This window comes from Hermetia illucens, chromosome 1, assembly GCF_905115235.1.
Source record: "Hermetia illucens chromosome 1, iHerIll2.2.curated.20191125, whole genome shotgun sequence".
NCBI lineage: Eukaryota > Metazoa > Arthropoda > Insecta > Diptera > Stratiomyidae > Hermetia > Hermetia illucens.
In genome coordinates this window covers 38,901,142-38,916,207 of record NC_051849.1, presented here as the reverse complement: position 1 = coordinate 38,916,207, position 15,066 = coordinate 38,901,142, and the positions used below count along the sequence as shown (strand labels likewise).

Below are 15,066 nucleotides of genomic sequence, written 5' to 3'. Positions count from 1 at the left end.
GTTTCATCGTTCGACGTGGAATTTAAGTGAGTTCTCCATACATGCCAAAGAGGCAGGGGGGGGGGGGGGAGAAGTTAAATTTGTTTTCATCAAATACGTGTCATATGGGATATCAAATGAAAGGCCTCGATAAATACTTTTTAAAACTCAAAGTCTAAGTTCTGACATTTAATAAACAAGATGGGGGGGGGAGGGAGGTGCTGAAAAACTCTAATTTTTTCAGTGACCTATTCGCAAAACCGAACCAACTTTAGGAAGCAAAGTGGTCAGCATTGGACTCGCCCGAGATTATTACCCCTGATTTGACTCAGGTACTCATTCACAGCTGAATTGACTGGTATCCGCCATCAAATCACGATACAAATTCCACTGCCACCAGAAGATTTGAATCGCGACCTACCGTACGACAGCCTTGTGCTCTAACCAATCAGCTATCCGGACAATTTACTGTAAAGCTCAACTTAACTTTATGCTAGAATCTTAAAATTTGCAGCAATATATCTTATAACATAAAGTGTGATTCAACTAAGTTTGGTGGAATTCGCACTATTATTAACAAAGTTATAATAAGGTCCAAATTGCTACTTCAGTGTAAATTCTAAAATTTTGAATGTCAGTATAATGCTAAAGTTAATATTCGGAAATAATACATGCCTATGCATTACGTACATTAAAAAAATGTTCATTTAAATATTTGTATATAAGGAACACACAAAACCTTTCATACCTGAAGTGTCCAGCTTGAGGTTTTCCGACATGTTTCCATTTCATTCATATGATATTTGCTGATGAGTATACGCTTCAGGCAATGACGAACGGGCACTAAATCTCTGGTAGGAAGCCATCAGAGCAATATGACGAATATCATGCCGTTAAAGCTATAAAACGTATCTTAAAGATGGGATCTGACCCGGCCTACCTAAATGGTGGAAGCATGAATAACATATAGTATCATGAAGTGATGAATGTCATTTTAATGCCTTATTTGGACTATCTGCGGTACGCACGACTGGGGTTTTACCATCACAACCAATCCTTTTGAAGCGTGTTAAGTATCTATTATACTCGTATCCCCTTGAGTTGCCTGGCCAACTCTGTCAATCTTATTCCTGTCCGGAGCCTCGTAAAATAAAAAGTTTATTTGACTCTTTGTCGCACTCTAAATGTTAGAACAGAGGAATTGCAAAAAAGGTATATGAGAAAATAATGACGAAATCAAATGGACGGCAAAGAGATGATTTGAAAGCATCCCAGTAAAAATAAGGACCGTTATTGAAGCTACGAATGATGATCTCCAAATGCTGACATTGGAAGGGGGGTCCTAGTGGTATTCCAGCAGAGCTGGTATAGGATGGGGATAACTGTAGCTGAACTTTCACTTTGGATCACCGACTATTTATAGAGCTAAGGATTAGTTTGTGGAGGTGTGGGTGGAAGTTAACAATGCTACAGAGCATATAGACTAGTCTGTATTACCAAGTCCAGTCCAGAGTCCAAAGTTTGTTGTAGGTGTCTTGTTGTTAATCCTGAGAAAGATGTCCGATTTGAGAATTAAGAGGGCGTGTTAAACCTAATGACCAGTTCGGTTGGCGAACAGGAAATCTGGGATAGTATTGTTACCTTCACAGTGCTCATCGATGAACAGCTTGATGGTCCGCTAGAAGATTTTGGTGAAGGTAGCAGGATGAAGATGGGCCTGTGACTATCCGGAAAGATAGGATTTTCAATTTTCTTTGGGATAGGAGGGATTTGAACATACTTCCAGCTCGCGGGAAAGTGGGCCTTCAGCAGACAATCGTTAATTAGAGAGGATCGGAAGGCACAGATGCAGAGCAAGGAGGTTAATGGGTGGCATTTTGTCAAGTTCAGTCGCCTCTTGATTTTATTTTGCTTAAGGGGGTCATCTCGTTTGTCGGATCCGAGGAACCGATTTTTTTTATTTTTGCATCAATTGTATCTAGATATAGTGTAGAATATATGGGGAAAGTGATTTTTTGATATTTAGTCGTTCGGAAATTGCAGTGTTAAACAGGTAAAATGTCACATGCCAGGCTTATGTCGATCGCCGTAATAAACCGCGTATTTAGAATGTCAGAATGACGTTCGAATGACTTCGCTAAAAGGACAAGAATTGAAGCCAAGGCTTTACATGTGTTTTTTTGAAGAAACCTAAAGGACTGGGTATAGCAGCTCAATGGTCAGTTAAGACTTTATAGTTAAAAATCACATTCTACTTTTTAAATGCGTTTTTCTCGAAACTGCATATTGAAAATGTGCTGCCACCATAGCCCAAAATCTATCCAACGAAATTGTTTGAAATGTTCATGACTTATTCCGAACATATTTCTACGTTTCGGAAACTAGGATAATTGCGATTCATTCGGCAGTTTTTTTTATTCATTAAGGAAGCCTTGAAAAACGCCAGTTTGCGGACTGAGGTTAAGTCCGCACGTTAAAATGCCGTTTACTTTTTTCTTTAAGATGATCACAGCGCCCTCTAGCGTGGCAGCAGAAAAACACCTTTTTTTGGAGACGGGTGTATAAGCTGCTCTATATTTTAATAATGAACAATGTTATCAGGCTGGAAAAATCACAACGCATGCTTAAGATATTAATAAATATAAAGTGAAAAATTCATATTTGTATCCTCTTACAGTTCTTCACAAAAAAAATTCCAAAAAAGCGAAAAAACGGCCTTCACACGGGATGATCCGCTTAATGGTCATTGGTACCGTTTTGGGCTAGACGAAGTCACTGAGTCTGGATGCAAAAAGTGGGTGCTGGAATAGACCAGATTAGTTGCTTGTTTGGGAGTACAATGATGTGGATTTAAGGGAAGCCATTGATGTACTGACTTCGATTTCGAAGCTTTTGGCATGCATGTAGAGTGTGGAATGGTGGGCTTCGAGATAATGGTTCGCGAAGTGGAGGGGAATAGTTTTGAGGTAGGATGTCATTGCGACCGACCACTTTACTAAGTCGCGGAGAGACTTTTCAGAGTTCCCTGTATGTAAGTTTTATAAAAATAGTTCCTTAGTTTACTATACTTTTTTGGAAAATCAAACTATTAAAAGGAAAGGTTTCCAATTTAACTATAGAATTTTATTTATTTTAAGGTAGCAAACGCGTGTTTCGGATACAACATGTGTCCTTGTTCAGTGCTTATTTTGTAATGATATGTTTTACTTAACTCTTTGATGATTTGATTTGATTTGTCTGAAATTGTAATATATCCTTAAATACTTACCCTAATTACCTGGAATAAACTGGATGAACAATCGCCCATATCCGTGTTCAACAACCTGGCGTTACTTTGTTTAAATATTTCTAGACTTTCATTTTTTGTATGATGTCCACGTTGTCCCATGAAATGTTATGGCCGCTTTACGCTCCTAAGTCGCGTTTTAAGTTGTGCATGTCTACTTGTTGGGACAGCCTCTATTTTAAATCCTTTAAGCGCATTACTAATCCTAGGCCATAACGAGTGTATGTAATGCTGGATCTCACTGTTGACTTATCATTGATGCCTGGCAACGAAATCAATTGTTTCCTGATCTTGATAGCCTGCTTCTTCCTTACTATAGCGTTCTTTTTCGCGATGTTTTTTAGATAAGCCAGTTCTTTGATCTATCTCGATCTGGTTAGGGGGATGTTTAGTATTCTATGTACCATGCTGTGGAAGACCGCGAATTTAGGCTGGTATGAATGGAAAGGGCTGCTAGGAGTGACTCGTTGGGTGGTTGTGGGTTTCCTGAATATATCGAACTCGAGATCTTCCCCGTTTCTAATGATTTTGATGTCCAGGAATGGTATTTCTCTCATTTGTTCAGTCTCCATAGTGAATATAATATTTTTATGGAGTCGGTTGATTTTTTCTAGCAATCCATTCAACAGCGAGTAGGCATTATCCCATGTTGTACCATTAGTTCCTCTAGACCTGCCATAAACATTTCGCTTAGTAAAGGGAAAAGTGGGTTACCCATTGCCGTGCTTGCGGTTGTTTTATAATATTCATTCCGGAAGGTAAAATAATTTTCACTCATACATATAGACGCTAGCTTTGTATATTGGCGATTTTACCTCTTTTCCTTGGTTGAGGTGCGGTGCTTGTTGAGCCAAGTTGTGTAGGGCCTGTTTGAGGAATTTTAATATTCTTTCACTTCTCGACCACCAGGAAGCTGTTTTTTGCGGCATAATTGCTACGTTAGTCACCGATAGCGTTTACTTCTTGTAGTAACCATTTCCCAATATTGTAGGTAGGGGAATTAGTGTCCACGATAATTTCCCGTGTTTCGTTCCCATTTTAATGTACCTTGGGTTGTATTCTGAACCTAGGCAAAGAGAGATTAGGCATGCGTAATACGGCTATGTTCTTGACAAGGTCAACACATTCCCTTAGTGTTTTCTCCACTCTTTTGGTTGAATCTGGTAGAGGATTTGTTCTTAGTTTGAAGAAGTTGCCGTTATTTATAATAGTTTCTGGGGTGCCAAGTCTTCGTAGGTCGTTCGGTCTAGTATTACCAGTTTGTTACCGTTATCTGCTGTTAGGTAAAAAACTGGTTTCTTGTTTAGTTTTTTAATAATTCGTTCTCCCTTGCTTTGTTGTTTACTTATCTCTTTGCTGTATTGGTGAAGAATATTTTTAACGAGAAACCTTGCCTTCTCTCGATTATCCTTTTCCAGAAACCTAATAGCTCTCTCGACGTTTATAATCGTATCTTCGACGTTCATCTTCAAGTCCGGTGTTGCGTAGTTCAATCCTTTATTCAGTACCATCAATTCGTCATTGGTAAAAACTTCCGACGATTTGTTAACTACAAAGTCTGCTATGTATTGTGGTGACTTATTTTCTGTCCTATATGCTCCGGTCGCGTTTATCGCGTTTCTGGGAAGGTATCTTCTTCTTTTTATCTTGCTGGCATTCGCATGCTCGGTGAAGTTTGAAAAGGGTGGTGTCTATTAGAATATGTTGCACTCACATCTCATAAGTTAATTTTAGATGTGTATGGTATGCCAAGAGAGCGTCACTATCCAATTTTGAGAACTTTGATTTAATGCTCTCTTTGATGAGGCGTCTTTCAAGTGTTCTGGTATGTTTATCATTATTTTTGTTAGAGAGTCCTGCCTTGATGGAAACTACCTCAACATAAATAAAATTCTATAGTTAAATTCGAAACTTTTCCAATGGTTATGGAGGTGGTATACGGGATCTCTGTCTCCGCTGTATAGCTTTCTTGTAAAGTATATCTTGACGAAAGTGGACCGAGAGGAAGATAATCTTTCGGTAGTTGAGAGTGTGGGCTGGCATAAGCTCGTCGCTTACTTCCTGAATTGGTTCAGTGTAATGACTAACCGTCCTATCAATGATAAGATTAACCCAGTTATTTTGTGGAAGTGGGATTTGAAATGGCTTGTTTCTAAAGGATTGGTTAATGAGCCGCCTTTAACAATTCCTGAAGTTAGGTCCTGTTAAAGGCGTTATGTGCATTACTCTGTTAGGTAGTTGGATATCGAGGATAATGTCACCGTAGTCACTGATGCCAGCTATGGTTTTCAGAAACGGAAACGTATTCGGTTTCGGATTTATGCTGATGTTGCTGCTAACCAAGAAATGGTCAAAGTACGACTGACAGTTCCTTCCGTTGTAAGCAAGCAGCAACGAGCTAAAATAGAAGATGTGTGGTGCTGCAAGACTTGAAGTCAGGCAGCAATGTAACTGACAGCTATTTTGTTTATATAGCAGTTAAACCAGAAAGTCACATTTAAGTCACCTCCCAAGGCTAAGGACCACAATTTTTTAGTTAAGCGTGGATTGTTCCTACAGATGAATATTATGGAAGTGGATGGTAAAAGGTTGTTCGGGTCGAAATGCTGCTTGGGACAGTATGGGGAAACGATCTACAGAACCAGACATGGTTTCTATTGAGGCGATGGTTACCTCGAGGAATTTAAGGGCTGTTGGCCATGTTTAGATGCAAAAAGATTGATCGTTGTGTCGAACTTCATCATAAACTTCTAAGATTGCTCGGCGAACTGATGAAAATCTGCGCTAATTGACTTTGTGGAGCTTGAAGATTTGAAGGAATTGATTGGCTGGAGTGTAGCGTATCAGCGTATGAGACGGATGGCTCAGTGAAGTAGGGCGTTGAAATCACGCGAATTTTGTTGGGTTGATCCTGGATGGAGAGATGGAGTTCATCCACTTGGGATTTATGTTCGGTGTCTTATGACATTAACCTTGCCCTTGGGTGCCATTACATTTGATGTTCGGACTTGCTGGCAGTTTTTGCTCTGCCGAATCTGTTTGTTTATGATTCGTTCAAAGCGATTCAAAATGCAGTTTATCTTGTTAATTGGGTTTTGATAATCGATGTCGAAGAATCCGTTAAAGATGACTAACCATAGGCTCATTCCATGGACCTCTTCCTTCGCCTTCGTCATGACGAAGGGACGCTGGATATTTCTTGCGGAGTAAGTATGATCTAGGCCACCAATAATAAGGGTTGTGGTTGTCTTTGAAGGGAGAGTATAGTTGGAGAACTTCGCCTGGTTCTGCATGAGAAGATTTTTTGTCGTTGCGTAGTCCTCTTTATTTTTGAGGATTATTTTTCAACCGGGAATTCCTCAGTGACGAGATTTGCAATAGAACTTTGCGTAGCCCTAGAATTCTCGGGCAGTCTGACAACAACGAATTTGGTTGCTCGCCTGTTTCCTCCGAGCTGCCTATGTTGGCTGCTGCTGTCACTGAGACATAGGGACCTGCTGTTTGTTGGCAGGTTTGGTTGGGGCAGTGGCACTGGGCTTCTGCTTCTGAAGTGCTGGTGTCAGCTAGTTGTTTTTTTTTAAGTTAGGTCCGCGTCCGTCGACTTTATGGTTGCCTCTGGCAAGGCAATCGTCGATTGCAAGCTGCGAATTAAGCCGTCTAAGGACAAACACAATGTAAGAACATCTTTAGTGGTACTGATTCACTGACTGAACGTATACAAAAAGCACTATTTGAACTTTTTAAAAATAATTTTTATTTGTTATATTATTTCATCGTCTGGTGTCTTTGTAAAATAATATTCACTCAAGAAAGACAATTCTTTTATTTATCAACAAATAGTTTTTCTTATATTGTAACGCAACCTTGCTTTGATTCTCATTAATACATAATTCATTTTAAAAATTTAATACTTAGACAGTTTGGTATTTGCTTTGCTTTTATTCAACTTCATTTTTACAAAATATTTTAGTTATTTGTTTCACTTTTGCTTCTTTTTTACAGAAAATGTATATATATATCTTTTATATCCTTAATAAGAAAAAATGTCAAGGACAATGACATAAACTTACATAAAGTTCTCTGTAGTGTTCAGATTTAGACTTCTATATCAGACACAGATAGGGGAGGGTCGCAGGGTTTCAGATATGTAGATATCTACTTGGAAGGACATCAAAAGCGTAACAAAATAAAGATTTCACTGGGTGGAATGGTTTACTCGAACTTATTTGTCCTGGAACCAAAATTTTAGAGTAAAAGCGCTTTCTTATGCCTTACTAGAAGATTTATTGCTTCAAAATAGATTCATTTGTAGAAATAAATAAATAAAATCTGCCATTTTGTATGATTTGGATGGATTTTCAAATATCAGAGAGTAAGCATGGGGGTAGCGCCCCAAAAATGGAAACTGGAAACTTCTTTCTCTTTTCTTTGATAAATACTCTTAAACATTAAAACAACTTACTGTTAAGGCAAGCAATAATGAGCCGATCCCAGACGGATTCTATTCACTCAAAAATAAAACGACAGAACAAGCGATACATTTTTCAAACCCAACAAAAACAAGCGAATACAACTTTTTCTTACACTGAAACTTCCTTCGTGTATTTACTACGATCGTTAAGGTCAAGAACCAACTTTTCGGCTTTACCTTTCCGGGCCGCCTTTGGGTCGCCTCCTACAGCTGGGTTACTTTTTGAAACCACCCCGCCATCATCGGAAACGGACTCCTTCTCCTGATTTGATTCCTCCTTATTGCTGTCCCGGGCCCCGCAACTTTTATTATCGTCCGTTTTTGCGGTGCACAGGATTGTGTTCTCCGATTTGGTTTGATGTATTGTTTTCGTTTTTTGCCTACCTAAGTTTAACTCGATGTCTTTCGGTGGAGTATTTACAAGAGATTTATTACAATTATCACATATGAGAACATGATCCTTACATTTGCTGTCACTTTGCTCTGGACTTAATCTACTTACATTCAACAAATCTAAACTACGATTTTTGTGAAATGCCTTTTGTGATCCTTTGGTCGTAGGCTCCGGTTTGCTATGGGTGCAGGACACAGGTGAGCACTTTCCCCGATCTGGGCTAATTTGGGAATGGTTGACGTTGCTCGAGCGGTAGTCAAAGTCGTCGGATTTTGAACACATACACTCCAAATACAGTTCGGAGAAACTCAGATCGCATGGCTCGTGCTCCACTTGAAGGGAAGAACTGGGATCCTCGTTATCTGGCTCTTGTCCTTGCTCTTGGCAGTTTCGGGTTTGATTACATGTGCTGGCAATTTGCATGTTGACGATATCTTCTCCCGTAAGTTGGGTATTCACAGATTTGTCAAAGGTCCTTCCCAAAACTCGGCACTCCTTTTGATATTCGATACTACTGAAGACTGGCAACATCATAGAGTTGGTGGATGGTGCACTCAAAGTCATTGGTTGAGTTGTTGTCTTTAAACTATCTAATAGACTACATACGGTCATGGCAGCTAGGCCTCGTGGTGGCGCGAGCTCTTGAATTCGTTGAAGCTGTACACTGAGTTGGCGTATCTCTTCTAGCGCTTCCTGGTCGGTTAAGCGTACGTCTGCTTGAAGTTCAAAGAAAAAACTCATTAGCATGGAAGTAAATAGACAATTTACATACATATCAAATAATATTGGAAGGTACACATTCTGTTTTTGTTTAGTCTCTTTGTTGCCTGAAAACAGGAGGAAGGACGAAAAAATCCGTTGTTAAGTTCACCGTGGAAGCGGTCTTCACCAGTAATATATATTACGGTTGCCATTCATCCTGCGGTGTGGTAAATCGCGTCAACCACACCTGGTTAACTGAAATGCCTTTCAGCCCACACCACGACTTCCCGAGAGGCATGTATTCTTCTTCTATCGCTCCGCGCCAAATGCCCTTGGGGCGGCCCATCCGCCGGCTTCTTGGGAGAGTGGATTCCACTACATAGCGTAGCCTAACGTGTAACCTATCCATTGCCACTTCTGTCTTTCGATCACAATACGTATGAGTGCCAGGCCTGTACGCCGAGCAAGATCTTCGTTTGAGATAGTTTCAGGTCAGTGCACTTTGATGATACGACACAGACAGGAATTGACAAGGTTTGGAGCTTTTGGGTAACAGTAGAGTTCACTTTCCATGTTTTACTCCTATATAGCAAGTCAGGAAGAACACTAACACAGAACAGTCTCAAGTTAATCTTGATGTTGAGATAACTGCATTTCCAGATTTTAGACAGGGTAGCGGAAGCGGATTCAGCGCTATTAATGCGTCGGGAAACATCCAGTTCGGTGCCACCGTCAGCAGAAACCACGCTTTATAGATATACAAATTGACCGCCGCCTTCGATTTTCTGTCCATTACTTGTCTCTCTTTACAAATCCAGAGCCATTTGACCAAGGTTCATGACTCTGTGAGAGAACAAACAGATGTCATCAGTCTAGTCGAGGTGTCTGAAGAAAGATGTCATCTTCCATTGAATTCCTCCACGTTCTCCGGACAAGGCAGCATGAAGAACGTCACCGATAACGAGACAAAATAAAATCGGTGACAGGATGCGGTGGCGGACTTCGCTGTGGACCTCCAAATCCTCTGAGATTATACGCCAGTGCAGCACATGACATTTTGCGTCATCATATGTCGCTCTGATAGTAGCTATTTGTTTCTCCGGAATGCCCCTACGCAGAGCACTTCGGATACAGTCCCTGTTCATACTATCGAAAGTTTTCTCGAAATCGATGTAGAGCGTGCATTGTTCCAAAATAATCCGTAGGGTATTGATGTGGTCAGGAGGATCCAGAGAGCTATTATCTTTGCAACGACAGAGAGATACCGCTCCATCCCATCCCACCCCATCAAGCCCAGCGACTTTATGCGTTTGAGTGCATTGATGACCAAAAAAAATTCTACTTGGAGGAAGAGCCCGTATCCGCATGTTACGAAGGCTAGCCATTTCATCCACAAGAGGAGGAATCTTACCAGATTTGAGAGGGCTAAGAACCCTGGTGAAGTGTTCTTTCCATCTCTTCAGTTGTTCATCATCGTAGATGAAAAGTCGATCGTTAACGTCCTTTACAGGACCATCGAAAGATTTGCGGCCACATACAAGCTCATTTGTGATGCGATATTATAATAATCGTTGGCGAAACAATCCATATTGGATCAGGTCCTTCAAGACCGTAACGGTACATTACAGTACACTTGGAAGTAATGTGGTCAGCATTGCGCTATCCCGAGATTATTACCCTGATTTTACTCAGGTTTACAGCTAAGTCGACTAGTATCCGACATCCAGTCAACAACAAATCACACTGCTACCAGTGAGATTTGAACCGCGACCTTTCGCTACGACAGCCCAGCGCTCTAACCACTTAAGCCATCCGAATGCGATATACACTTCTGAAATGATTGCTTTCTGCTACATCTTCCACTTTCCTGACCAGCGCAATGGCAAATTATCATCTGGTGTGGCGTACGCTACACTGAACTTTTGGGGATTTCGCTCGGCATCGAAGTCCGAGTGTGTCACGCCCGCCATCACACGCAGCTGCCAACAGAGTCTTCAACCATTTCCGTTCATCCATCCGCTTCCCCGATTCCCCAGTCAGACAGATCTTATGATGCGTCTTCGGGACTGGAAAAGAGCATTTTTGATGGTAACCCAATGCTCATCGATATTCTCTCAGCATATTTGCCATCCGATCAGCAAGATAGCTGGACGACAGATGGACCATACAAGCGAAATGGTCACCCCTATCGACGTCGATTTCGGCGCCTTTTTTCTTACGCTCATCCGGGAGATAGCTCTTAAATCTACGGAAGATCGTGAAATGATCAATTCGATTGCGTACGCTGTAGGACAGGTCAAACCCAGCTTACCCTTTGGCAGCCTCTGTGCTCGAACAATGTGACACCAATGACGAGGTGGTGGAGTTGCAGAAATCCACGAACCTCTCACTATTAACTTTACGATTGCCAAGACCACGTCCCATCACATGCCCGAGCAAGGTGTCGTCAGAACCCACCTTGGAATTCAGATCACCCACCATGGTCAGAATGTCACCTTTATGAAGCCTCTCCCAAACTGTGTCTAATTGCTCGTAGAAAGCATCCTTCTACACTATAACGGAAATCTCCGTTAGTGCGTAGCATTATATACTTGTGATGCTCCTTAACCATGGCCAGAACACTGCAGTTTAAAATCGGTCAGAAACCAGGTCAAGTGAGCGCGATTTGTAGTAACCCTTAGAAGTAATCCGATATCGGATTTCCAGACTAGGGGAGTACTATCCAGAGTCCCACAATCTTAATTCGCTTAGGTCCAGAATGTCCAGCTTATATTTTTGGAATTCCCGCTCAAGTTGGAGAAAGCGAGCATTCTGGCGATCTTCGCTACCGTTACTGAGAAACGCGTGCACATTCCAGAAACCAATCATAGTCTGTTTTCGATCAAGCCCTATCCTTCGGTTTCAGTAGCAATACCGTTCCAAAATTTGCAGATTGCTGGCTCATTTCTATCCCTTTTAGTTTCCTTTTACGACAAACAGGAAAGACTTTGAGTGTATTCTTAACGCCCAGCTTAGAATTCCACGAGAAAAATTGCGTTCACGTAAGAATTGGGAGCCATATCATTACGCCCAAGCGGGCCATCAAATACTTGAGAGTGGTAATAAACGTAAAGATCAGTTTAAGCCGCAGGGGCAGTGACAAATTATTCAGGGCGAGCATGATGTAAAACGTAGGAGGACCACTGTTAGCAAAAAAAGAGTCACGGAATATCATTGCGTATTTGCGGGGTAGGGGCGAAGTAACAAAATAGCCCGTCGCCTTGACCCACCCCCCTTGTGGTTTTTTGTATTGGTGTGTCAGTGTGTCGATGGTGCCTAGATGGTTCTCTTATGTGTGTTTTCCAATCCCATGCCACACTTCACACTTCGCCTGCTTGAATTGTTATAACACATGCTGCCACGTACGTGTTCACAACACCAATACACTGCACCACATACACCGCACGTACCAAAGAGACGAATATCCTGTTTGTAGTCCTCTTGATTTATAGGTGAGCTCCATCTTACAGTTTCGAAGCGACAGTATAGTTAATGAACACAAAGGCTGATCCCTAAAATCAAGAGTTAGTTATACAGAAACAAGGGGAAGTCAATTATAATCTCACCCAGCTTCTCTCTAGGTGTCAATTCCTCTACAAATTTAAATTGTACGCTTCACCTCTCGAGGGATCTAGAACACCTGTTTTTCCACTGCCCGAAATTTGTGGATTACAGAACTGGCAGAGAAGAACCAGAACCTAGAGGAAACTCTACCAGAAAATCCTTGCGGAGAATTCTCGCATGCCAGGAGAATTGAAATGCGATCAATTCCATGATTGAATCTCTTCAACGGAAACTGAGTAAATCAAATCGTGTTTAAGAGAAAGAAACCTCAAACCTCAACTTTGAATTTACCTTATGGTGTTTCACCTGACAGAAAAGAGCCAGAAGCGGTTTTAATGGGCATAAAATTCATAAACACTGACATGTCCAGAATAGTGCTTTCTAAAGATTTTTACCTTCGCCAACGGCCAGACAGACACCAAACTTGAAAAATTCAATTTCTCGCTGTGAGTAAGGTCGCACCGAATGAAAGATGCAAAGGACTATTTCGTCCCGATGCAAGTTTTTACCGTGGAGTAGAGTAACTGGTAGAATCTAGTTTGCAGAGGCTGTTGCACGCCGGCCGCCAGAAGTCGCAGTCGGTCACGATCTGGGGCGGAGTTTGTCCAGTGGAAAGATTTTCCTTATTTTGAACGTTATATTTATTTATTTGTTGCGCATATGTTGCCTTCTGGACACGTCTGGAATGACTTTCGCCATACTGTCGTAACCGACTGCATATGACAGAAAGTTTCTGCTTTAGTGTGTCCAGTTCCGGTAAACACTTTGCATTTTATTTCTTACCCGTCTGCTAGCATTGCCAGTGCTGATCTGAATCAGTCTAGCAATGTCCTGCCTTAGTGAGTCCCGCCGACGTTCCAGACGAATTTTCCAAGGTGGATCTCTTTGGCCACTCAAACCAATAACACGAAAGCGAATCTTCTGACCATGCAATCTGATAGCCGAAACTGCACCACAATACACAATGATTGTAGTTGCAGCAGCGACATATCAGGACACAGCCGAGATTCAATCTCATCATTGATTTGAGATAGAATTCCCGGAGTTGCTGGAGATGCATAGAGACTGGGAATACTAGGTCTATGCAAAGGATCCATGTTTGAAAATTCTATACAAGCTCTTTGGAATTCGTCATGAGCCTCAGCGGAAACCTCAGCTGGCCGGTAGAGAAGAGTGCTTCGGCGAGTACTGAAACTGTTACCTGCATTGTGGCGTGGTGTTGTTGATGCCGCCGCCTCTGCCCCCCTCGACTCTCGGTCACCACTTTCCCCGATGACCTCAAGTCGAACACGCTCCCTGATGATGGTCGGGATTGTGTCGCTGCGAGTAATAAAGCGGTACTGGTCTGCGACTCGGTGCACAGTCACGTGTGCGAATTACGGGAAACGCTTGACGAATCTCTGGTGCAACAAGGGGCGGTAAGATGTCGTACCCGCCCCCGCCGTTATTTCGTAGTAGGAGCGGATGATGAAGAGGTTCATCTCTTCAGTCCATTTCATCCGCTGCCGACGCGAACCTGCTGAAGTGGTCGCCACAGATTGTGGCGAAACAGCTGCAGCAAGCGGAGCTGTGCTCCTGGTCGTCGTGGCGCCTAGAAGTCGAACTGCCCCACGACTAGCGGTTTCGACGCCGTGCTGTCCATTACGGGAGCCCGACCCAGTCACCAAGTCAGACGACTCCCGCCGGTTATCCGTACCGGACCTTACATTTCTTCTCCTTCTCATATATGGATTTGCATTTTATATCTAACTGCCAGGTGTGGGGATAGCTTCCTCAGTGAGTAATAATGACTGCCAAATGCCTGCACTTTTCTCACCTATCCTCTAAGATGCTGCGGTGGCGTACAGCCATTCAGACTGAAGCTATCCATCCCTCCTCCTTTCGAAACAGGGCTTACGACCGGTTTCAGCGATTAGATCCGGGGTGATGGTGGGTGAATGATGTACCCTCCTCGGAATTGCATAACTAATATAATTTTGCTAAATATTTTCTATTCCGGACCCCTTTCACCTCCCTCTCGACGAGCCTGATCACACCTTCCTTTTGATGACGTGGGTGTACTCATTTACTGCGACGACTTTTCTAGGCCTTTCGAACCCTTTTGACATCATTAATGCTTCTTTTCCGAACTTTACACCTCCATAGCTACGAAATTTGATTATTATTCATTTCTCATTAGAGCGGGGCATATTTTTCCCAGTCACAATGTCACTGATTGCGAAAAAAGCTATGCGTAGATGATGAGTTTTCTTATACTTATGCTATAAGCTACTTTTCAGGACCTTTTAGCGCTTATCCCAACCCGGGCTCCGGATACAGAGGCATATGTACCATACAAGTTCTCACCGTCAGTCAAGTAAATTTATTTTATTCCAAAGTTTTGAATGAATTTCAGGACTCACATCAACACAGGGAGTTTATCCAATATATGAAGAAGGATATAATCTAATATACAAAATAGCGTAACACATGAAATGAATTACCTGCCAATTGCGCCGTTGACGATGTAGCTGTACTTGGATTAGCAAATGTCCTTACTTGCGGACGAAAATTAAACTTGGCCCCAGATGCTTTTGCTCCCAATCCAATTGTATTTTCCTGAGACTTTCCACTACGCAATACAATATAAAC

At 42.0% G+C, this 15,066-nt stretch overlaps 1 protein-coding gene across 3 annotated transcripts in view; it reads right to left on the bottom strand.

The window, feature by feature from the left end:
* Positions 1-7,006: 7,006 nt before the first annotated feature.
* Positions 7,007-15,066, bottom strand: part of LOC119646351 — a 103,870-nt gene continuing 95,810 nt past the window's right edge. For 2 of the 3 annotated variants that reach the window (XM_038046785.1, XM_038046787.1), the window contains exons 13-14: positions 14,919-15,066; positions 7,007-8,846 (exon numbers count right to left, since the gene is read on the bottom strand). In XM_038046785.1, coding sequence (XP_037902713.1) covers positions 7,846-8,846; positions 14,919-15,066 — 1,149 coding nt within the window. In that variant the 3' untranslated portion in view covers positions 7,007-7,845. The remainder of the gene's footprint in view (positions 8,847-14,918) is intronic. The other variant, XM_038046786.1, reaches the window with a different exon arrangement.